The sequence below is a fragment of the Nesoenas mayeri genome (assembly GCF_963082525.1).
Source record: "Nesoenas mayeri genome assembly, chromosome: 3".
Taxonomy (NCBI): domain Eukaryota; kingdom Metazoa; phylum Chordata; class Aves; order Columbiformes; family Columbidae; genus Nesoenas; species Nesoenas mayeri.
The window spans coordinates 13,754,849-13,780,297 of NC_137544.1; the positions used below are offsets into that span (position 1 = coordinate 13,754,849).

General features: G+C 37.5%; 1 protein-coding gene across 1 annotated transcript in view; it reads left to right on the forward strand.

The window, feature by feature from the left end:
* The window catches only part of NBAS (NBAS subunit of NRZ tethering complex), a gene marked incomplete at both ends in the record, with an annotated part of 184,068 nt that overhangs the window by 122,294 nt on the left and 36,325 nt on the right, over positions 1–25,449 (forward strand). The window contains 5 exons of the mRNA XM_080341011.1: positions 986–1,320; positions 11,053–11,271; positions 11,521–11,723; positions 21,154–21,243; positions 23,510–23,705. Of these exons, the coding sequence (XP_080197137.1) occupies positions 986–1,320; positions 11,053–11,271; positions 11,521–11,723; positions 21,154–21,243; positions 23,510–23,705 (1,043 nt within the window). The remainder of the gene's footprint in view (positions 1–985; positions 1,321–11,052; positions 11,272–11,520; positions 11,724–21,153; positions 21,244–23,509; positions 23,706–25,449) is intronic.

Here is a 25,449-nt window from a genome sequence, read left to right on the forward strand (position 1 = left end):
GTGTTGCAGGAAGGAAAAAAAAGGCAGTAATTTTTGGAGGAGGAGGAATTGCCTTTAGTTCTTTCTTATTGATGTGTTTAAACACTTGAGTTCTGTGATTCTTGTCAAAGAAAAATCTGACAAGAAGTTATTGTTTCCCTTCAAAGCTGTTTTTAAAAATTGCCCCTCCACCCCCCCAAAAAAGTCCTAGAACCATACATCAGACATAAATTAGTCACTTTGTACAGTGAAAAATTAAATCTATTGTATCACACAATTAAAATTCTCAGTGTTGAGCATATTCATAGATCTTAGGCAGGGAACAACATCAAAGTGTTTGTAGAGGTTGCAGGCCCTAAGCATATGAAAAAAAACATGGCAATAGAAGTTGGTTGTCTTAGGAATTATATGCTTTGAGAATAAAATAGTATTGTTCCTAGAAATATTTTGTTGTTGCTAGGGTAATTTGCAAGAGTTTTCCTGTGGGAACCGAAGTAGTAACAGGACTCTTGTATTATATAGTTATTCATGTAAATGTATTTGTGTGTTCTGTCTCTAGTTGACCTCATTTAGTTTACCAATTGTTACCTGACCAGAATTCATCTTTTTTAATTATTAAAGACTTATGTCTTGAGGTGCTTGGGCTTTTCTTGGCTCTATATTAAAAACATAGTAGCACAGTTTTGTATACTATATACATATTATTTTTTCTTTGAGAATTATTTTATTAGTTTGTATTGATATGTAATGTTAAAATATGCTCCAGGGAGTGAGAGATTTCACATGCATCAGGACATCATAAAATCCCAGCATTACCTGTACACAAACCTGTTTTCCTCCCCAGTCTGTCAATATGTATGATTGTCAAAGGAGAGGGAGGGGAGTCTTTCTGGTTCTGCAGATACTGCTTTAGTAATGATTGTTTAACACAAAAAATGTGGAGTTTTAGTAGATTTAACTATGAATAACGTTTATTTTGTTTGCCTCATTCTCCTTGTGTCAATAGGTCTTAATTACAAAAAGCTAACAGATGAAAATGAAAACCCTCTGGAAACACTGGAGCCCATCCTTACAAGTCAAAATATCTTATCTATTTCCAAACTGGCTAACAAAATTCCTAAAAATGATGGCAGCATGCTGTCACCAAGCTCTGTTTATACTGTCTGGTTACAAAAGCTTTTCTGGAATGGTGATCAGCATCTCATTAAAAAAATACCAGAGACCATGGAGGAGTGGCTACATGCATATGATATGTGTTCAAAGTACTTCGATAGACTTGAACCAGCTGATATTGTCACTTTTATTGATGAAATTACCTTTTCCTCAAGAGCTGTCACAAAGGTAAGCAGATATATTTAAAGAATTTGAGGCCTCAGGTGAAGCACAGTTGAATGTAGTATGAAGGAGAAAGTCTCAACAAAGTTTACATTCTTCATTTTACAGTTTTTAAAGATAAATTCATAAACCTGTCTTCCTTTGCCTACCCCTTCCTTTTATACCTGCGAGTATAAAAAAAAGATTTTTATTCAGTTAGAGGAGTTAGCTCTCTGGATAAGAGAGTTTTTGGTGGAATCCCAAAGTCTCTGTATTCTGGTTCAGCAGAGAATAAGATATTCTTCTTGTGTATTTATTTATTTTACTTGCACTCATCCTAAAATTCATTGTGCCGCAGGCTGGTGTTTAGTAGCAGGTTTTTGCATTCTGAGTAGGATACTCCACAGAGAAGTGTTCTGGGCAATGCATATGGTTTCTAGGCACTGTAATAATATAAATGATAAACTCTGTCATAATCTCCATCTGGCTGAAAGCCTGTTATTGAAAGAGCGTGCTTTCATGTCTGTAACACATATTGCCAGATCTGCAGTTTCTTTTTGCCCAGTGAAACCTACTTATGAGGATATTTCTAACATAAGGTTTTACCTGTGCTTTCTTACATACCTTTACTGCCAAGCACAAGAAGGAAAGAGATGAGGTTTATTAGATATTTCCTTATTAAAAGATCTTGAGATGTCTTCACTAACTTCATCTGAAACAAAAAACTGATAAAGAGGAGGTGTTTTGTGGGTGTTTTTGTGTCATTATCTTCCCTGTTCTGGATTGTGCTCATTTTCCAGAGGTGTTTATTCACCATGTTCAGTGATATGAATTTTGTTTCCTCCTTGGATACTGCTTTAGTGTTCCCATAATATCAGTATAAATTTATTAGAGCCCATCTAACTTGTATCTATACCAGAATTTGGTGGAAAAAAACTTCTTTGAAATCCTTGGAAAATGAAAAGCTTTGCCAGCTGCAGACTTGTGCTTTGATCTCGTTGTGATGCTAAACCAACATGTTTTATCGCTGATTCCATCAGCTGTCTCTTAAGCCTGTTCAGCAGAACCACTGTCTTGTTTAGGTGTTGTGAACCTTTTAATCACGTGATCGTACTGAGTGTTTCATGATTATCGGGAAATCCTGTCACTCATCCTGAGATCTCAGCAGCCAGGGCTTGACTGTCATCTAATGAGAAGGAAGTACTGTCCTCATGTATGGTCGATGCTGGCAAATACTTGAAACTCTTGCTATTAATATATCTTGAGCATTTCAAGATGAGTTCCATTTATTCCAGGTGAATGGTGCAGGGAGGGGATGGCTGGCCTCCACTGTTGGATCTGTTTTGAAACACACTCTCTATTTTTCTTTATTTCTGTTCAGGATTCTAATACAGTTTCTCTGCTCTCTTAAGATGAGTAGGAAATATTGATGACAGGATTATTGTGGCTGGTGGCCAAGCAGAACTTTTATAGCAGAAATCTGTTAGCTTTGTGGCCATGAAGGATACTCAAGAAGTGTTTGAAACAGTTGGTCAAATCAGCTGATTTAGTGTGTCTACTGCACTGGTTTTGGGAATGAAACAGTTGTTTCACCACTTTGCAGCTAGTTTTGCATCAGGATCCCATCCAATTTTCGAGTGGAAGTGTACAATGAAAAATTATGATTGTAGAGCCTGGAAACATTTCTCAGACATCTCTTTCCTCTAAGTTTGATTTGAAAAATGCTTCATATATAAAAACTGCTTTTTGGCTTGCACTTTTTACTTAAAATTTTATCCTGTTCTGAGACTACACTGGTCATGTGATCACTCTTATAATCACTAATTCAGCACTTTCTTCCCAGCCCAGTTCTATGGCCAAGTACTTTTTATATCAGTTTCCCATTCCCACAACAGATGCGCATTTCTGTATTTCATAGAAATGCTGAAAAAAAAACCCATGGTAGTTATGATCAAATAATCTGTGTTGTCACTAAGACAGCTGAGTTTTCTCACACACAGAAAATTTGTGGTAAGCTGAAGTGGACCTTGAGAGAAAACTTAAAGCGAGATAGTGTAAGCAGGTTTTTTAGGAGTGCTGAGAGGTGAATTCTCTCCTTCCCTATTTGCAAAATAAAGATAAAAAAGCAACTGCTGCACACACACCATCCCCTTCCCACTCACTCAGAATTACAAAAGGAGAGGGGGGAAGGAGAGATGGAGTCGTCCAGTGAGGTGATGAAACACACTCCATCATTATCCTTGTAGAACAGCACTTCCATCTAAAAGCCCTTCTTGGTCAGAAATGATCAAGAAGAGTCTTGCATGATGAGGGCTGGTGCTACGCTACATAGCAGCAGAGGCTACATGAGTTGAGCTTCAAGGGTACCAGTGCTGTTGTCATGATGTGGGAATTTAGGAAGCAAGATGTCATATTATCCCCCACCCTTTCAATATATCAGCAGTAGTAAGCAGAGGCAGGTGACAGGCCAAAAAGGCAATAGGAAGCTGCTTCTGCTTCTGTGTCCCTTGATATGACAGAGAACCTGGGAGCAGAATGTGTAATTATACCAAAGGGAATGAAAATACAGGGATTTAGTGCTAACTTCTGCGATTTCTAGTTCTTACTGAGAAAGACAGGAATGTGCTGGAATTTTGCAGGAGGCCCTTTTCTTCACCTATGCCTTTCCATTTGCTCTTTTTTTCTTTTTAAAAATATATTTCAGCATGAGACACTGTGTTTGTGTGTAATGTCAATAATTACAGCATGGTTGGTAAACAAGAGAGGGCAACTAGAGGTCTGATGTATTAATATTACAGAATCTTATTCCTGGTCACATAGAGAAATAGTTTGCATTTACATGGTGTGAAGATGCTGTTGCTGTTAAGTGCGTTGTTGCTCTGTCTGTCCTAGTAGTAAATCATGTCTGAGAGGAAGGAGGTAGTATTGAAAATTGAAGGATAATTAACTTTCCAATGAGTTGGGCCAGCAGTGACTGAATAAGAAGGTGGATGAATAAGCAGCGCTTGACTGGGCAAAGGACTTGAGAGAATGTCTAAATTGGAGAAATGGATGAGGAATTTGCACTTGTGAAAGGGCAACTAGTGTTGTAGTGTGAACTTGTGGTTTAGAGTGTGGTGAGATTTCAGATGCTCTTGGCTCTCAGAGCTCAGAGACTCTTTTCTCCCATGTTTCTTGCAATCATTAGAAAATAGTTACTACCTGGAAGATGAGATTCAGTTCCCCAACCCGAAGTGTTCAGAGATGTGGTGACATTGGATGGTGGGAACTGTGTGAGCAGAAATGCATCATAGTGGGACTTCAGTAAATCATAGACCCAAAGTAATATGGTTAATGTACTGTATATTCTGTGTGAGACAAATCAGACTGCTTCTAATATTTGTTGATCTGCAGCATATCCTTTAGGATGTGTTTTACGTTTTTTGAGGAGTTAAGGGTAACCTGTGAATCCAGAGTAATCCTTGATTGCTCTAGCAGCTAATTATTCACAGCTTATTTTTTAAAAATGCCTTTTTTTGCTAAGCTGAATTTTTCTAGTTTTGAAATTCCACCTATAGACCTTTTGTCTGCTATACTAAAGAGGTATTAATCAAAATTTACTTCCACAGTCAGACATTCAGCAGAGGCAGCTTAAACTTGGCTTTGATAACCTGAATAGACTGACCTTGGGAAGGTTTCTGCTCTCTTTTTTTTTTTGTTCTTTTCTGTTTTTCCCAGTTCTTGCGTTGTTATCACAGCTTTTCTTTGGATCCAGCATCCCCGTTAAGTTGAAGAAAGTAGAGACTGATGCAATATTCCTGTTGCGTTTGTGGTAAATGAAACAGGTGAAGTCCTTTACTCATCAGTACCCTCCTCACACACTGAAGGTCTGAGGTATTGATCTTTTGGCCACAGCAGCTCACTGCCGCAAGCAGTGGGAGGGTGGCACTTCTACTTAGGAACGTTTTTATTTCTGAATAGCTTTTCAAGTTTTTCTGAGTAAATAATAATTCAGTCCACCTCCGTAGTGGCACATGAAAGCTATTTGCATGTATGGAACAGATTTCTCCCTAAAAGGGAGATAGTCCAAAACTTCAGTGGAACTTCTGCTTACATTTTTGCATGCATTTTGAGTTGGTCATCTTTTCTTCCAGCAGCCCTGTTTGCTTTTAAGTAATGCTGACTTCATAGATTCTTAATTACATTATAGTAATAATCATATCAACTTTTTTATCTTGATTATTTCCAATTCCTTTTGTGTGATCTGTGTGAAGCATTTTAGGTAATTTGGGGTTTGTTTTTATTCCTTTGTTGCCAACATTTCGTTCCTTGTGCTATAGCTATATCTACAAAGAACCATCTGTTTCAGAGCTTGTAGGCCATTGCCCTGATCTGTGTTGATTAACAGTACTCTGAAAAAAAATCCCAGCACAACAAAACCCAAAAACAAAACCACAGCTGAAAATAATTACTTTTTTAATGGCTGTGTTTTCATTATTGAGCACACACCACAAATGGGGATGGGCACAATATATTGATTAGGAAGAAAAAACTATAGCTTTGGACAGCAAAAGTAGAATAACAAGCAGCAATATCATCAGGTAGGTCTTCTATAGGGAAAGAGAAGTTGAAATTTTCTGTACACAGGTTCTTCCATAGGCTTGGCCACATTTGTTCAAACTGTGGCTGACATTTTTGTTTACTATTCCATCCAACTTATTCTCCAGCTTCTGATGCGAAGAACGAACTTGGCTTTCAACTTGATGTTTTTAATGGAAAGGTTGACTCTTCTCTGTGTCAGTAATGCTTTTTTAACCATTTTCTTCTTGCTCAAGCAGGAACACAATGTCCACATTTTGACCACACACCAGACGGATGTGGAATGGGAACCTGTTACAGCTGAATATTAACCTGCATCATTTTATCTTTCAATTTTAATGACTTTAAATGGCATTTGAAATAATTGTATAAAAAAGTTCGGTTTAAAAAAAAAAGCCCAAAGTAATGTTCATATCTTTTGTCTGACTGATTGATTTCTTAATGCTGTATAAAATGCTAAGGAAAAAGACAGGACATGACATTGCCTGAAGATGTACAAGAAGTGTGTTAATAGTGTTCTTGCATAGCATGACTGCATTCAGATATTACCTTTTGAATTACTTGGCTTCTTTTTATCACTTTTGTATCCCTATGTCCCAGTTCAGTTGGTTTGTTTTGTCTGACCTTGTTTTCTGCTTTAGTATTGACAGTACCTCTTTTTCTAGTACATTTTTAGATACTTCATTGTGCCTTGCCATTAATGTAGTTATTTTAATTATATCTACTTCAGTACTGCATAATAGGAAACTTCATGAATAATGTATTTTCTTTAGCTAGTTCCTTACATGCATTGAAACTTTTACAGTGATCTCCATATGAACTGTACTGAGTTTGGCAGGGATGGAGTTTCTTCATAGCAGCCTCTATGGGGCTGTGCTTTGGATTTGTGACTAAAACAGTGTTGATAACACCCAGCGTTTTGGCTGTTGCTTGCACAGTGTCCAGGCTTTCTCTTTGTATCAACACTCTAGCCCTGAGTAGGCTGCAGGTGGGCAAAAAGTGGGGAGGGGGCACAGCCAGGACAGCTGACCTGGACTGGCCAAAGGTGCGTTCCATGCCTTATAACATCGTGTTCTGCAGTAAGAAATGGGTCGGTGGGTGTCCTCCAAGATGGTTGTTGCTGGGAGACTGGCTGGGCATTGGTCTGCTTGTGGGAGGTGGTGAGTGATTGCCTTTGCATCGCTTAGTTTTGGTTTGTTAATATTTTTTACCTCTCTCCTTCATGTATTAAACTATCTTAATCTCAGTCAACAAGTTTTATTGATTTTTGCTCTTCTTTTTCTGTCCCCCCTCCCCGCAATGGAAACTGGGAACAAGCTTTTGTTATTCCATAACTGTTTAACCTACATCTGAATTAACTAATGTAATTTACTTTTCATTCCATATTATCTGGTTGGCTTGTGGCTACATGACATTTAGTTGATGGAATATATAAAGCTGGGATTTATTGGCAGAGATGGGAGCTGGGCCAAACTGTTCCATCTGAACATCAGGAAACATTTTTCATTATGAGGGTGGCTGATCATTGGCGCAGGTTGCACAGGGAGTTTGTGGAGTCTCCCACTCTGGAGATATTCAAAAGCCACATGGGGATGCTCCTTGGCAACTGGCTGTAGGTGGTCCTGTTTGAGCAGGTGCTTTGGAGCAGGTGCCCTCCAGAGGTCCCTTCCAAGCTCACCCATTCTGTGTTTCAGTGTTACCGGGATCCCAGGTTCCTGTGGCAGTAAAAGGAGGGGACCTGTTTCCATAGTCTCAAAGTTGCATGCCAGTCACTGGCAATGAGAGTGTCATGGTCAACATCTCCATGTGCAAGTGAATATTACTTGTACAATACTTTATTAAGAAATACTTATGTATTCTGCAGGAAATTGGATCCTGAAATGAGTTCTTACCCTGAGGAGTGAAATCTGTTGAGCTGAAATAGTATGTGATGTTTCTTGATTTGAAAATGAAAGAAAACAGATTTTGAGGATTTTTCATTCCACATTATAGCCTATAGAATTAAAAATCTTTTTAAACTGTAAAAGCTTTTTGGAAAGAAATCTCCACATGCAAACAAATATTGAACTGGCCCCTAAGCTACTCTTTTTTATCAATGGACATGATACCCAATCTCATTACTGAAGCTGACTAGAAGTATGGAGGTTAGCCATTCATGCTCTGTAATAAAATAACCAGAGAAATGATATGTTAGTAGTGCTGCATTTTGCACTATGCAAATATGAATGAAAAATTAAATTAGTCTTGGGAAAGAACCTGTATTTTTTTTTTTCCTAATGCTTTATTCTGTATGTGCTTATGGCATCATGACATCTAAACTGGCAGTATATTCACGCTGTTCTCTAGGATATAACAGTTACATGGAGTACTAAAATTGTTTGCTTTTTGCATCTCTTAATTGCATTTTGAACATTAGAATGTACAGTAGAAGGGGAAAAATAAAATATGTTGCTGCTTTCATCTTCTATCATGTTTATAAAACAGATACATAAATCCATCTGTGGCTGTTAAATTTTAAGGTGGTGAGGAGAGTATCACTTTTTCCTCGCTTAGAGCAAAACCTGATATGGAGACCTTGTTCAAAGTAACAAAATCACAATTAATTACTTTTGGTGGGAATGGAACTGAGTTGTGTTTGGAACTTAATACTAAAATACCCTTTGTATTTACCCTGCTAATACTGGCAAGTTTTCTTAGCTCTTACAATAATGTCCATCTATTTTGCTTTTATCATTAAAAAACATCCGTTAGACCACACTGTGGTTTGCAGCAACAGCATGAAAACAGAGGAGTAAACCCAGCATCTTTCACTGGTTGTTTTTAGGGGGAGCATGGAGCATGAACTTTCATATGACCAGTGCTGTAGCAGTTTAATTTTCATCTTTCTATGGTAATTCAGCCTCTTTCCTTTTCAATGTGTCATGCAAATTTAAGATTTGTTTTCTATTTTTATGTATCTCATAATGAAAATTATTTCTATGTCTTTATCCAGTTTCCAGTAACTGAAAAACCTAATGCTGTCGTTTAGGCAGAGGAGACTCCAACCCATTACAAAGTATCTTGCATCTTTAAAAACTGTACTTGAAGTTATAAAGTAATGAATTATACATTAATGTTTAAAATAATATTTCAGACTTTGTTTTGGATTTATAGCTGAAATTGTGTCTATCATGACTTAAAAGCACAGTTTGCTGCAAGTACTGTCTGTATAAAGAGTATTTCCATCTATGTCCTTTTCCAGCATACTCTTGGTTTCTAGAAGCTTGGGAATCTGTGGTAGCTGCCCAGGCTCCATTCTGAAGCGTTAAATTCCATTCTGACACACTGTAATGACCCTTTCATCATAGAATCATAGAATAGTTTGGGTTGGAAGGGACCTTCCAAGGTTGTCTTGTTCAACCTCCCAGCAATGAGCAGGGACACCTTCAACTAGATGAGGTTGCTCAGAGCCCGGTCCAGCCTGGCCTTGAATATCTCCAAGGATGGGGCACTGACCACCTCTCCGGGAAACCTGGGCCAGTGTTTCACCACCCTCATTGTAAAATCTTTCTTCCTCATGTCTAGCCTGAATCTCCCCTCTTCTAGTGTAAACATATTACCCTTTTGTCCTGTTGTAACAGGCCCTGCTAAAAAGTCTGTCCCTATCTTTCATGTAAGTCCCTTTTAAGCACTGAAAGGCCACAATAAGGTCTCCCCAGAGCCTCCTCTTCTTCAGGCTGAACAACCCCAACTCTCTCAGCCTGCCCTCACAGCAGAGCTGTTCCAGCTCTCTAATCATGTCTGTGGCTCCTCTGGCCCCTCTCCAACAAGTCCATGTCTGTCCTGCACTGAGGGCTCCAGAGCTGGATGCAGGACTCCAGGTGGTGTCTCACCAGCGTGGAGCAGAGGGTCAGAGTCACCTCCCTGACCCGCTGGCCACACTGCTTTTGATGCAGCCCAAGATACCATTGGCCTTCTGGACTTGTATCAGGAATAGTGTCGCCAGCAGGACTAGGGAAGAGATTGTGCCATTGTACTCTGCTCTGGTGAGGCCCCGCCTTGAATCCTGTGTTCAATTTTGGGCCCCTCATCGTGAGAAAGACATTGAGGTGCTGGAGAGAGTTCAGAGAAGGGCAATGAGGCTGGTGAGGGGTCTGGAGCACAAGTCTGATGAGGAGCGGTTGATGGAACTGGGGCTGTTTGGTCTGGGGAAAAGGAGGCTGAGGGGAGACCTTATCGCTGTCTACAGCTGCCTGAAAGGGGTTTGTAGCATGGAGGGTGTTGGTCTCTCCTCTCAAGTAGCAAGTGGTAGGACAAGAGGAAATGGCCTCAAGTTGCACTGGGGGAAGTTTAGATGGGATATTAGGAAAAAATTCTTCCTGGAAAGGGTTGTCAGGCATTGAAACAGGCTGCCCAGGGAAGTGGTGGAGTCTTTAATTCTATGTGATTCTTTAATTCTGTGATTGCTGGCTTATGTCCAATCTTTCATTCACTGATACCACCAAGTCGTTCTCCGCAGGGCTGCTCTCAATCCCTTCATCCCCCAGCCTGTATTGATACTGGTGGTTTTTTGTTTCGTTTTGTTATGGGGTTTTTTTGTTTGTTTTTTTGGGATGTGTTTTTGTTGTTGTTGGGTTTGTTGTTTGGGGGTTTTTTTGGTCGGTTTGTTTGTTTTGGTTTGGTTTGTTTGGTTCATAGTTGTTGCTGTTTTACTATGGTCTTAAGGAGATACTTTCAACATTGATCTAAATCTGACAAAACTAACCTTAAGATAATTTTCAGCATTTGAGTTTTTCAGGTAATCTTGTAAAACAATCCCCAGACATCTCTCAGTGCAGAATAAAAAAAAAACAAACAAACAAAAGAAAATAAACCCCAAACAAACAAAACCCACAAACAAATATTATAAGGTGGCAGTCTATAAAAACTATAAGTATTATTAGGGAAAAGAACTTTCATATATATTTTAAAATGAGCAGGAATCAACATCAATAAAAGGAAGGACAGCAGAAGAAAATAATGGAATACGTATCCCTTTTAAATAATGACTATTAAGAAATAGATTTGTTTCTCATAAAATACTTAATTTAGTTTTCTGCTGTGCTGTAGAGCAGTGGAGCCACCTGACCTCTAGGCACAGCTGTAGTACAACTAGTGGGGTACAGATGATGAATGATTAAATATAGAGTAATCTTTTTTCAGCTGCCAGTTGAAGCCAGGATAGAAGTGACTAAGAAGGCTATTAAGGCAGTCAAGCATCTTTCTGAGAAATCAAGAAAAAAACCTTCTGAGAATGACGTGGAAGATGCTGAAAACCCATCTGTTGCTTATGAAGAAACTCTAAATCACCTGCAGCAATCTCTTGCTCATCTGGAAACACTCACTCATAGTTTTATCACTTCCTTGAAAAACAGCGAACAGGTAATGATTACCGATCAAATGCTTCTTTTGAGTATTGCCATGACTAGCAGTGATGGACATCAGTCTTCTGTCAGATTTTATTCATGTTTTGTACCTCTGTTTTTGTTGATCTGGTTTTTAAAAATTCACTTGCATCAATCTTTTCTTTTTTGTAGTGTATGTTAAATCTTGGTAGAAAGAAAGACCGAATGATACAGCCCTGTAAATAAAGAGTACACTGATTTGTGTTCAAAAATTCTCTGTTCACAGGATACACTACAGAAGTATGGCTATTTATATGATCTGTCAAGATCAGAGAAAGAAAAAATCCATGACCAAGCAGTAGCTATGTGTATAGATGGTCAGCCCCTGGACATGATACAACAGTTGTTACAAGTAGCTGTTGGAGATCTAGGGTTTTCTCCCAAGGATATTGTCCAATGCGCGATTAAAAATATTATATGTATATTAAGGTGAGTACATTGCTACAAAATAAGCTCAAAACATTTCTTCTGGGTTTGTGTTTTATTTTTTTTTCAATTGGTTGGGTTGGGCTTGTGTGGCTGGTTGCCTTTTTTTTTGTAGTGAGTACTTGTTTGCCTTTAATGTCTGGATTTTGCAGAAAATTGGGCGGTAACAGGAAACGAGTTCTTGGATTATTTATGCTCCTGTCTACCTATAATTTGATATTCAGATAAGACAGTTATATTTTTTTGAGTTTGGGAAGCCTGGGCAATATGGACAAAGCAAGCTGCAGAGCTGATCCTATTCACTGGAGAGTGCTTTTCAGTTAGAAATGTTGGCTTTACAATATTTTTCCGCTACGTGTGTGCACTTGTGAATTTTTGGCAAATTTACAATTACGTGTAATTCTTCCCCCTAAACAGAGTCAAAAGGCACGTTTGCTGGAGAGGGAGGGTCTCTCACGCAGGTGTCTGGACAGTAGAGGCTGAGCAGTGGCTGCTGCTACAACAGCTGTTCCTACAGTCAGAATACAATTTTCATCTTTGGAATAACTTTCTGGGGTATTTCTGGGAGTTGTTTTTGTGGGTTGGTTTGGTTGTTTGCTTGGTTTTTATTTATAAGGTTTTGAAAAATATCTTTATCTCTCATTAAAATACAGACTATACCTTTTTCTTCTTTGTTCTCGTAAAGAATGTTTCTTGGAGTTTTTGCTCCTTTTTTTTCCGTCTTCCTTTGTGTCACACCCTACCTCCAAATTAAACTGCAAGTGTGAGCGCTTATGCTTCCTACAGCACTTAAAATTATACCCTGAACCCCCTCAAACTGCCAACTTCTTGGAGAGAAATAGGTTTCTGATGTGACAAAGGGGATTGTTTTGCTCAACTCTATTGGTGTTGTTATTGTTACTGTTTCTAGCTGTTATTAGTGTCATCATACTGTGAGCCATCCTGCACACTGTACCAGAAACAGGGCTTTGTCTCCTTCATTTTCTGGGATTCACAGCCCCAAACCTTATGGATTGTCTTTTCCATGGCATGACACAAAACAGATAACCAACCTGTTCATGCAACCTCAGCAAACTCAGTCATGTCTTACTCTAAAATCATGGAGAAATAGGGCAGGATTACAGAAAGTGCAAAACAAGCAGCTTCCACACTGTTTATACTTACACATCCTTGAATAATTCTGTTGAAATCTGGGCAAGACATGGATGGCACAAGGAACATGAAATACAGTTGATGCTGACCATCTGAATCTTTTTAGCAGCGAGTTTAAGGTTTGTGTTAACTTCCATACAGTGACCTTTTAGTTGAATACGTTCTTTAAAGTCTTGCTTCCAAATTAGAGTCATAACACTTGTGAGAAACAGTCTAAACCTACTGTGGCCATGGTACATGTCATCAGTACTAGTTGTGTCATAGGCCAGGGAGGAGAGAAGAGTCCTGCATACAAGTTCTGCCTGCTTGGTTACCTGCAGCCTCTGAACTTCATGGTTATAGCCTTGATGGGACATGGCTTTTCATCACAAGTTTGAGGTTGAAACTTTTAACTTGTCTGGCATTTGGGTGAATTTAGTCATATCTGGGAATACAGAACTGTTAAAAACACCTGCTTATGGACATGTTTGCAGACATGGTAAGGATGTGAGCAGAGGTGAGGGAAAGCTAAGCACAGTGTTTCAAAGCATTTCAGTGAAATAAGGTGTTATTGCTTGATTTTTTTTTTTGTTTATGCTCAGTTCTAACTCAGTTTCCCATTTGTAACACCCTCTTTTAAGATTTTATAAGATTCGACAGCTTTTGTAGCCATAGTGATTCTAAAATTCCTTTGGCATGTAATGTGAGACTTCAGCATGCCCTTTAAGATTCAACTTTTTTCCTGCCACAGCAAAACTGAAGATACTTATTCGGGTGGTGAGGAGATCGGGGTTGTGGTCTGGGGGGTCACATGTCAATACACAAGGCAAGCATACATTGAAAATGTATGAGTCTGTGAACGTGCCGTTGTTCTTTAACAAGGTGCAGGATATGTGGAAGCCCACAAGGTTTTGTAGCTGGACAAGAGCAAGCTGTCCTCTTTTCTACCAAGGAATTAGCCGTGCTCTGACCTTGCCTTAGTATGATGGAATCTGTGTGTCTGTCTTGATGTTCCCTGTCAGAACAACTTAACCAGAGAGTGCACTCAGTCCCCATTGCAGTTGGACTAGAGACTAAGTTCTCGAGACAGCAAGCAGAGAATGAAGTTCTGGGATTTTTACATCTACATCCCTGTCAGTATTTGTCAGTATTTGTGTTCCCAGGATGAAGAGAGCCTGAGGTGTGGGGTTTTTTTCTTTTTTCTTTTTTTTTTTCTTTCTTCCATCATTGTTGACAGAATATCAATGAGCTCTTAAGAATCCTTCTGTCTTTTGTGCTCTTTCTCCTTCAGAGCAGCATAAAAGTATTCAATTTAGGTTTGGGTTTGTTTTTTTTGTTGTTTTGTTTTTTTCTGCAGTCAGGTGAAATTAATTCATCAGGAATTTTTTTTTCATTTGAGGAAGCTCTGTTGGATTTAATGTTGCTGAGTGCTACTTGTTGCTTCCTACTGGCTAGTTCTCTCACGTACTGAATATTCCAAGTGAAATACCACTGATTCTCTAACCTACTGGTTTCAATAGAAATATTTTATTTCCCACTTTCCTTTTTGGGCAGAGAGAGAAGATAATTTTATATCACCCATGATAAATCAACAGATACTTCTCATTTAACTTTTCACAAAACTCTCTTCTGAATTATTTCTGTTCCAAAGGGATATATGCAACAAGAGAGTATTCCATTGTTAGACGGTTGCTACACACCGTTGATCACTTCCAATACCAGTTCAGATAGAAAAAACTTTGAGAATTTATCTTGTTCTGCATACAGAAAAATTATGTGGGCAGGAAGATCTGAATGGACATACCAGGAAAAGAGAAACAAGTTGAGCATGGAAAATAATCTTTGGCTTTACCTTTTCTTCAGCATGTATGTGTGTATTACAGCAGATTGAAGTGGCTCAGATGAAAAGAAGGCAGCCTGTCAAAGTGCCTGCAATCCTCTTTGGCGGAAAATTGATTTTTCCTGTCACTCAGTTTAAGAGTTTTCATAGTATCCTCAATGATGGTAGAGCTTTTGCACAGCAACACAAGTAATGTTGTCTGTCTTGTCTGAGTTTGTCCATTTGATGAAGAATATTTTGGCTTTAGATAATCACTGTCCTGCTGTTTCTGACTGAAATATAGTCGTGTGACGCATCTGGACATAAAGCCCACAAAGTCCAGCTATTTCAACTGTAATGAGCCTCATTAACATGCAGCATATGAGAAGCCTATTAAAATTCTCCTTTCTACTCTGCTTCTTATCAACACTTTTTCTGTGAATGGAATTATTTGTTCTTTATATGCATTGCAAGACTGGGATATCTGCAAGCTGGTTTAAAGTTCTGGGGCTGAGACCATGACCAGTAACTCTTACGCAGCATATTCCCAGTAAAGAAGGGGATGCAGAGAAAATGGTAGAGGCAAAGGTGGGAGATTTAGTTGGAGGCTTCAGATAAACAGCTTTGGTGTGTGATGTGACCTAATGTGATCAATATAATTTTATCTTTTTTCTTCCCCTCTTCTTTCGGGGGAAAGGGAAGATCATGTCATTCATAATAAATGAACAGATAGTGACCTATGGAAAGTTTCTCTGTTACAATAGTAAAGAACATGACGTGAAAGTCTAGCATAAAATAAAATAGAAAACACTTGAAATAAGATCCTCCCTATTCTGAAGTTCAGTAAGAAGATAATATTATGAAGTAGCATTGCTGTAAATATAGGGAGCAATTAAAAGAAATGTTGTTGCTAGGCATCTCTTAAACCTGCTGGTATTCATGTTGTTACTTCAAATAAAAATGGATGCATCTCTGTCCTGCACTTAAATGTTACCTTTCAAGCTAGACCAGAACACAAATTAAAACTTATAATGTGCAATACTTGCATTTCAGTGTTAATGGGCAAAAACTGCAATTAAACAAGTAGTCTTGCTTGTGTACCTGGAATGACAAACTACTACTCAGTAAATGCAACATTTCAAGGGAAAACTCTTCAGGTTTATTTAGTGGAGCTGTGATAAGTTACACAGTGTGGTTATTTTATACAATAGTTTCAAAGGAGATCATGTTGGAAAATTTCTTTTTTGACAATTAACCTCCAAAGTAGCAGTTGTAAGGTTGTAACACTGAACTTGGATTTTCTGTAGCTATGGTGACAGGGAGTCTAATTAACGTATTGTAACCATAAGTGAAACAGGCCTGTGGATGTGAAAAATTATGGTAGTTGTCGGTGATTTACCTGGAATCAGAAATTCACCACTTCTGTGATTCTTTTGGTTTTGTAAGTACAACTCCCCTTCAAACACATTAAAATATCTTTTGTTATTAGTATATTTACTGGCTATTGCAGAGTAACCTTCTTGAAAGTATTACCTTTATGAAAGATTAAGTTATTTTTAGCCTCATTTTTCAACAGCATACAATATCACAGACTTAAAAACTACCACACCTTCTCAGAACACAGACCTCTTGTTAAATACAACACAGTTATTTGCCTAATATTAGGTACCTATATTGTAATATACAGAGCAATATTTTCTAGTTCTGTTAATTCCTTTTATCTCTAGTTTTGGCACACAAAATTAAAAGTAGAAACTCTTACACTGCTACGTGTAAAATTTCTCCAGCAGAGCTTATCTGCATACTTTGTATGACATATGTGTTGGACATGTCCTTGTTTGCCTATGGAAACAGCTACTATCAACAAAAATAAATTTGCCTTTTCAGTAGAAATTGTGAACTTCTAGAAAAAAAAAAATATAATTATAGTCGTTTCATTAGACTTATATAATATTCAATTTAATCCATTACCTACGATCACTCAGATGATATACTGGAGATTTTCCTTGGTACTTGAGTAGAGGCAGGTTCATGGATGGATATTCAGGGAAGGCATGATGGTCTCCCTCATCTGCAGCTCCCAGATTTCTTACCTTAGGTGTCCAGATGGGCATAGCATTTAATTAAATTTTGAAAGTAAAAAAGGTTTGGTGAAATATTGAGTTATTGTTTAATGGCCAGTGTGTCATGAAGAAGGTAAAACCAGCTTTATTAGACTGGGTAGCTGACTTAGAAGGAAAACAAACAAACAAACAAACCGTACTTTTTACTATGTGATCTCACTTGAGCAGGGGTCATGCAGAGTAATTTTGTAACTTGAATATCATAACTTCATGGCATTTCTGATGGAAACAGTGGTTTGGTGTTATGACCTTTTCCCCAGCTTTGAATGATCACACCAATATATTGTTTCTTATTTTCCTGATATTTAGAGGAAACACAAACAAAAAGTGGAAAATAAGGCTGGAGAAATAAGATAGTATGAAGTATTTTCAATAAATACTGTAATTAGGTTAAAACAATTAGATGAAGTTAATTTATTCTCCTTTCAGGCATTCTTTGTACTTTACTGTGTTTGAGAAACTTGATTAAATATGCATCACTTTTTCTGAGGCTGAACTGAAATCAGAATAAGCCTTTATCAGTGTAATTACACAAGGCTCATAACTAGGAGTTTTGATGTGATCACTGAATCCTCTTTGGTTGTTTAAAACATGCATATAATCTGTGTGGAAGACTAATCCATCAGTAATTATATTTGTTTCTGTTAGTAGCTGCTTATTTCTAATCGTTAATTATTAAGAAAAGAACAAGGCAACAATCTGTGGAAACTTGACATGATTGTTTGTCTCATGAGCTGTAATCTCTTTTTAGTTTCTCTAATCTTTAGGCAGTAAAGGCAATATTAAGGTTAAAAGAATGCCAGCTTTCAATCTTTCTAGATTTCTTTTTAAAATACTTCCTTATTCCAATTAACTGCAACTTAGTGTTTAGATTCTGCTTTCCTCTTGCATAATCATGGAGTCACAGAATCGCAGAATGTCAGGGACTGGAAGGGACCTCAAGAGATCATCCAGTCCAATCCCCCTGCCGGAGCAGGAACACCCAGATGAGGCTACACAGGAATGTGTTCAGGCGGGTCTTGAATGTCTTCAGAGTGCCCTCTGGGCAGCCAATTCCAGTGCTCTGTCACCCTCACTGAGAAAGAAGTTGCTTCTCAAATTTAAGTGGAAACTCTTGTATTCCAATTTGAACCCATTACCCCTTCACCTACCATTGGTTGTCACCGAGAAGAGCCTGGCTCCATCCTCGTGACACTCACCCTTTATATATTTGTAAACATTAATAAGATCACCCCTCAGTCTCCTCCAAGCTAAAGAGACCCAGCTCCCTCAGCCTTTCCTCATAAGGGAGATGCTCCAGTCCCTTAATGATCTGTGTGGCTCTGTGCTGGACTCTCTCCAGCAGTTCCCTGTCCTTCTTGAACTGAGGGGCCCAGAACTGGACATAATATTCCAGATGTGGTCTCACCAGGGCGGAGTAGAGGGCAAGGAGAACCTCTCTCGATCTACTAACCACCCCTCTTCTGATATACCCCAGGATGCCATTGGCCTTCTTGGCCACAAGGGCACAGTGCTGGCTCATGGTCATCCTGCTGTCCACCAGGAGCCCCAGGTCCCTTTCCCCTACACTGCACTCTAATGGGTCATTCCCCAATTTATAACGGAAGCTGGGGCTGTTCCTACCTAGATGCAAGACTCTACACTTTCTCTTGTTGTATTTCGTTAAATTTTTCCCCGCCCAACTCTCCAGCCTGTCCAGGTCTCGCTGGAGTAGCACCTGTGTATGACAAACTTGAAGCTTTTTGTAAATGTTTGTACATCTACTGTACTTGAGAACTGGCTTCATAGTTGTATTTTATGAAACAGTGGCTTTCTGTTTTCAGAAATGCGCATTAAGTGTTGGGTATGTGTTTCTTTTGAGCCAAGTTTTTTGAGGTGCTCAGAGCCTGGTTGCAATGGAAGCTAAAGACTTTCATTTCTAATTGGAGAGGTGAAGGGCTTTTGAAGAGCAAGTGCCAGGGCTGTTCAGAACCAGTCTTCAAATTTGATAGTACCTAAAATATAAGGTTTGCTGGTCATTCTCCTTTGATATGAAATTTGCTTATGTACACTAAAAATGATTTAAGCTGAGTAGAGCTAGTAAGATCTTTTCTGTAGTCCATGTCCTTTTCTGTTTCAGACAATCATTATGCTCTTAGTATGTCAGCTTTATAAGTAATCTTCTAGGTTTCTTAGATATGCCATGTTAATGGCCTTTGACTTTTTATTACAAAGTTAATTGAAAAAACAAAAAACAAACACAAAATGCATAATAAAGGAAAAATTAAATTTGGCCTGTAAACAGAACATTAATGAAGTGGCTTATATCTGCCTTCACTCTGGTATCTTAAGTTTGCTTAGCTTTTTGTATTTTTAAAACAAATTTAATGCCATCTCCTAATGCATGTAGCTGCTTGTGTAAAAATATTACTTTAATACTCCTTTTTTTTTTTAACCATTTCCATATTTCTGCAGTATTCGTGTAATGTTAAGGATGAGGGTGTTTTGATGGGTTTTTTTATTACGTTTTTGTTGTTGTTTTGGTGGGTTTTTTGTTTTTGTTTGGTTGTTTTTTGGGGTTTTGTTTGTTTGTCTGTTTGTTTTAATGCATGATTCAGTTCCGTTGATGTATTGGATTCTTTTGATGTGTTGGATTTTTGTTTGTTTTTGTGAAAATAGATTTTTATCTTTTGTACAGATATCCTCTCTCTTTGGGAATCTGAAATCCTGGATATTTCTGTACCATAAACTATAACAACTATAATTTCATTGTTACCAGTTATTCTGAAGATGGTTAGGAAAATATCTGAGCTTTAAGCTTCACTCTTCTAAAATCTGTTTAGATGCCATATGGTGGCATGGGTGTTAATAATCACATTTCTATCATAGTCATATGTAAGATTATTTTTTGAGGAAAAGAAGGCTGGTGTTACAAGCTTTCTGCTTCTGCTTTGAGAATTTGTCATGCAGCACATTATCTTGCATCTGTTCTGAATGGAGTCACGTTGACTTCAAATCTAGTCTTATTCACTGAAGTGCTGATTACCTATTAAGATAAAAATAAAAACAGAAAGCTCTGAATGAAGGAAGACATTGAAGGCTATAAAAATTCAGGTCTCTATGCAATATAATATAATCATTTTTTAGATAATAGATTTACCTTACTGAAGTAATAACTGGCAAAATTATAAGCACTCATGATTCTTGACAAAAAATGAGAAATATTGCAGGATTTTACAAATGACAGTCAGCTCTACAGCACATTTTGGCTTCAGGAAGGCCAGGGTAGTCTGGACATATATTCATTTTTCTTAATATCGTATAGGAAGAGGCTGACATCTTTAGTAGCAGAAGAGCTTTGATGTGCTGATTAACTGTAGAGAGAATACACTTTATCTCAGCATTTAGTAGGCTAACTTGGGAACTATTTGCCTTTGTTTCTCTTACTTCAGTGCAGCACTGACAAACTTTAAGACAGGCAAAACTGTTGTTTTTCTGACGGATCCAGGTGTTGCTACTGGAATGGTTTCAACGAAGGGACACAGTGTAACATTCCTCCCTCATTCAGCACCAAGTCACATCCTGGGTTTGTTTTGCTGAAAATCTTAGCAGAAAATGTCACTTGCAATGGATTAGGAGTGAAGCTTTTTTTTTTTCTTACTGAAGTGATTTTTTTTATTATTTTTATTTCCCAATACTTACTAACTTTTGACCTGCAGAAGAACATTATTATGTAATTGGAATGTGTGATGGGCAACGTGGTTCACCTTTTTCTTTTCCTGCACGTGCGCAGTGGATGCCACTCGATGGGCAGCTTAATCTTCCCCTTTCTGACATGCTGTTCTTGACCACATTTTCCCTCATTTTTAGTTTTGTTCATTCTGATAAGCATCGTCCTGACTTATCCAAGCAAAAATAAATCTCAGAGAGGGTGGCAAAATAAATCTGCTGAATCATCAGATAGTGCTGTTTTGAATTAGGTCATAGTCAAATCGATCTAAACCAATAGTGATGCTGCAAGATGATATTTAAAAAGATGGTGACATTTAGGTGTAACTTTTAATCTGTTTAGTCAATATTGATGAGATCTTTCAGGTAATGAGATTACACATGGATATTTTGCTGACCTAATCTGTGTTAGAAGTGCTAAATGCTAACTATTCTTTTTCTTGAGAGTTTCACTTAAGTATTTTAGTATTTCTCTTTCCCATTCTTGTTGCTCTTTCCATTACTTTGACATAAAAATAGAGGCACTAGTTAAGCAGGGAAAATGGAAAATTGGTATAAGTATTGAACAATTAATGTAAATCCTACAAGGGGATGAAATTAGATATGATATTAAGGACTATTTTAATGGTAATTTTATGTCTTCCCTTAACAGTGGAAATAGTGGCTCATCTCCATCAGTGAAAGATCCACTTGGAATCCTAGAAGGCATCGTTTCTGCTGTGCATGCAAGCGTTGAGAAAGGGTAAGAAGTTACTGTATGGGTTTTTGGTTACGATTTTGACAGATACTTCTCTTGGAAGCACTGAAGGTACGATACTGAATAGGGACGATTTTTCTTCATGGATATGCATAATGGGTTTGCACTCAAATTTCTAAGACTTTAGCCCGGAGCAGGCGATCATTTATCAGGTTCAAACTCTGAGCCCTGACAGAAACCTTTACTTGATTGTTTGAAAGAGAGCAAGTCACTGCACCTAAAATTTAGATAACTATGTTTTATGGTGCTTTGAGAAAACGTGTGGTTTTGTTTGGTTTTTTTTCTGCTGTGACTACGGCAGATTGTATATCTACCAGGAGTACTTCACTTCTTTTGTTTAGTAGATAAACCACAAATAATAGTAACAACTCACTTTCAGATATCTGAGTTTAGATGTCTACATTTGTCAATTTTTGTAGGATATAGTGCAGAAACACTTTTACAAATGCTGTGTGATGCTTCACCACTTTTTTTTCTCGTCTTTTGGAGAGATCCTTATTTCAGGGCACATAATGGTCTGTATGTCTCATGGACATTTTCCTTTACTTTTATAGTAAAGACAAGGAAGGAAAAAAAAAAGCAGTTTTCTTTCCAGATGTACAAAGAATTCACGTATTAGAAACTCATGTATGATAGTAGTAATAAACCACATACTCTCTAGCAGCCAACAAAAACAGTTATACTATTGTGTGGAGGCTTCTCCACTGATGTCAAATTAGTTAAATATTGGACTGAACAGATGTCAAAATCTACAGTAAATCTCATTTGCAATATTGTAAGGTAAAAAGGGAGAGTTGTTATACTTTCTCGAGCCTTTTATTTGTATACTTCATCAACATATAACTGCTGAAACAACAAGCTGGAGTGAAAGTCATTGTGGTTACGAGAGATTGTTTACATTCATTTACATACTTGTTCTTATTTATCACCTTAAACTTCAGCTCTTCAGTTTACAAAATGTAAATCTTTCCCTCAGGAAAACACATATGAACATCAGGTGTGAGCTCTACAAAAGTCTTGAAATATTTCAGCAGGTCGTCTTAATTCCCAAACTTTTAATTTACAGTTTGCGTGCCACCTATTCAGCAGGGTCATGTCTAATTTAGCTCAAGTTCTGAGCTAACAGCATCATTTAGACAATATAAAGCCTAAGTAAAATTGAAATCTTTATAATATGAAAACCTAAGCTGTCAATGTTTATTATTTCAGTGCTGCAAGACAGGTTAAATTGGTGTTTTCTGTCTGATATTACTTTCCCGTCTGTCTTGTTAAGACCAATAAGGGAGCATTAGTTATAAATCACACTCCAGCTGGAACCACTTTCTTGATAGTTTTTTGGGTTTTTTTGGTTTTTTTTTTTAAAGAGAAAGTTAGTTTAAAATACTACTGAAAGACAGCAGAATATCATTTACTAATTTATTATATGCTAGTTTATATCCTTTAAGCGACATAAGAGATCACTGCTGCTACTAGCTGTTTGGTGAGTTCATGGTATTCTCTATAATGTAAATGCTTTCAAACAGTTAGAATGTACTCAATGTAATACACTTTTAAAATCAAATTCTTTAATTAAGGACTTTTTTCTAATTGCTAAGTCAGGAAACTCCCAAGACTTAGGGTTTTTAACATTTCTTCTTTTCTTTGTAGGGATTATGGACATTCCACAATCATTAACATAGTAGAAAATACAATAATCAGGGTGACTAGAGATGGTCTGGAAAAAAATAAATAAGAAATGGCTAGAGCTACAATCAGGAAAAACGAATTTGTGTATGTAGAGCATAATGGAATAAGGAAGGAAAGATAATGCAGGGCAATGTGAATAAACACCAGATATAAAAATGTCATACTTAAAATGCAGTCAAGCTGGTTTTCCATAAAGTCAGAATCAGTGGGAGTACAGGCATCAGTCAGGACCAGGCACCATAGAAAGGCTTGGATTTCCAATTGCTGAAATCCAGCACCATTACAATACAATCTACAATCACAGTAGCATGTGAAGAAGTGTAACTGCATAGATGTATTTCAGCAGTATTACGTGGTTATTTCAAGTTCAGAAACAGTTCTTACACCACTTAGCTTTAGGCACCTGATTTACGAAGGCTGGTTTCTCTGCAGCCTCACAGAGGTGAGCTTTTCCATTTCCAGTGTTACATGTTTGTTATGTGTACCCGTTAAAGCTTTGAAATTACATGTAGTACTTTCATTAGAATTACCAAAGACTGTTTAACACAGTATTGTTTAATTACAGGGAAAAAGTAGTTTCTTCAGATGACCTTCTGGAGTGGTTGAGACCTTTCTGTGGTGACGACTCTTTAGCAGTGAAGCCTCGCATCAGAGTATTGCAAATTCTGGAGCAAGCCTTCCATCTCAGTGATGAGGATAGCAAGCTACTCGTGTACTTCAGGACACAAACTGTTCTCAGAGCTTGCTGGCCTGAAACAAAGGTATTAATATTGATTGCTGTAAATTCTAACATAAGATTGGTTTTATACAAGGATTACAGGATTAAATGCTAGCTGGCAGTATGTAGTTGCTGTTGGTATGGGAACTAATCCAACCTCCCTTTTGAATCAGGTTTCTAAAACATTATGATTCTTTGAAAAACAAAGTTAGTAAAGTTAATGGATTCCTCAGCTTTTGTTTGGGATCAGGAGTGTGTAATACCGAACTTGATTAGATACTAATGATTTTCCTCCATGTCAAATGTTAACTTTGAAGTTTTTGTACATTCTTTCTTTTTTTGATCATTTTTTTTTCTATCAATTTTACCTTCTTTCTTTGTCTTCTACTTGGTGTGACATTGTAGTCAGGATTAGAATGAGGATTACTGGCAATTGTCCCTTTTTTCTGGGGGTCTTCAAGTATTATTCCATGTAGGAACATACAAACCATCTCAAATGGAAAGATTGGTAGTGAATGGAGGCATTCAAGACCTGCCTGGATGCCTTCCTGTGTACCCTCATCTAGGTGTTCCTGCTCCAGCAGGGGGATTGGACTGGATGATCTTTTGAGGTCCCTTCCAATCCCTGACATTCTGTGATTCTGTGAATGCATTTAGTCATAGTTAGTCTGCCACTGTCTCTTAAGAGGCATCACCTAACAATTGAAAGACAGTCATTGCTTAAAAACAGTTCACAGCTTTATCTGCTGAAGTGATAATTTTAAGTCTTTTTCAGTGTAAAGTCGGGATGGGGGGAGGTAAAACCATTGGCAAAAGAAGTTACTCTTAACGTTTTATTTGTTTCTAAGAGAAACAGAGGGCTTCTAGTTCAAGTTGTCAAGTCTAAAACAGATTAACTTTCAATTCAAATAAAACAAAATTCTTAACTTTTGTTTTTTAAGTATATGTAGAAGTTGATCTAAGATCAATAAGGATCATCTGGTCGATGTTCTTAGGAGTGAAAATGCTTGAGTTTGTCAAGTAGAATATTAAAAATTCCATATATACAAAAAGGCTCTTGTTGGTTATTCATTAACATTTTAACTGCTTTATTTAATGACTCATTTTGATGAAGTGCGTAATATCAGCATATGTATTTTTAGAGATTCTACATTTCGAAATACAGTAAAGGCTTAACAGGAAGAAGTAGTCTTGTCTTTGAAGCTTTTGCCATTTTCAAATTGTATATGTATCGCTTGCTGCATGTAGAATTATTCAGAAGCAGAGTTACTTTCCATCCATTTTCTGAATACCACCCCCATATGCCAAGACCTTATGGAACTAAAATAGATTATTTCTGATAGTTCCTCAAAAAATCTATGCACAAAACCATTTTATATTCATATGAAACAAAAGTACTTTTGACTCACTGTGCAAAGATCATCCAAGGGAATAATCATAATAAAAATCTTAAAAGAAAAAGTAAGTACTTATCTGTTGCTTTCTTTAGAAATTACTTTTTCTCTTGCTTTCACAATAACACCAGCACTTAACTCCTCAGCTGCTCTTCAGGTGACTGTGATTGGATTCTTCATCTTCAGTTCAGTCCTTTGTCAATATTTGTGTTGCCTGTGACCCACTTTCTCATCCAAAAGCATTAAAAATCTAAAAGATTCAACTAGAGTACGTTAAAAAAAAAGTTACAGATAGAGAATAGCTTTCAGCCATGTCTGTACAAGACAGAAAAAGAACCTGTATTTGACAGAAACCTTATGAGACCCATTACGCTGTTTTGAGAAATATATAAG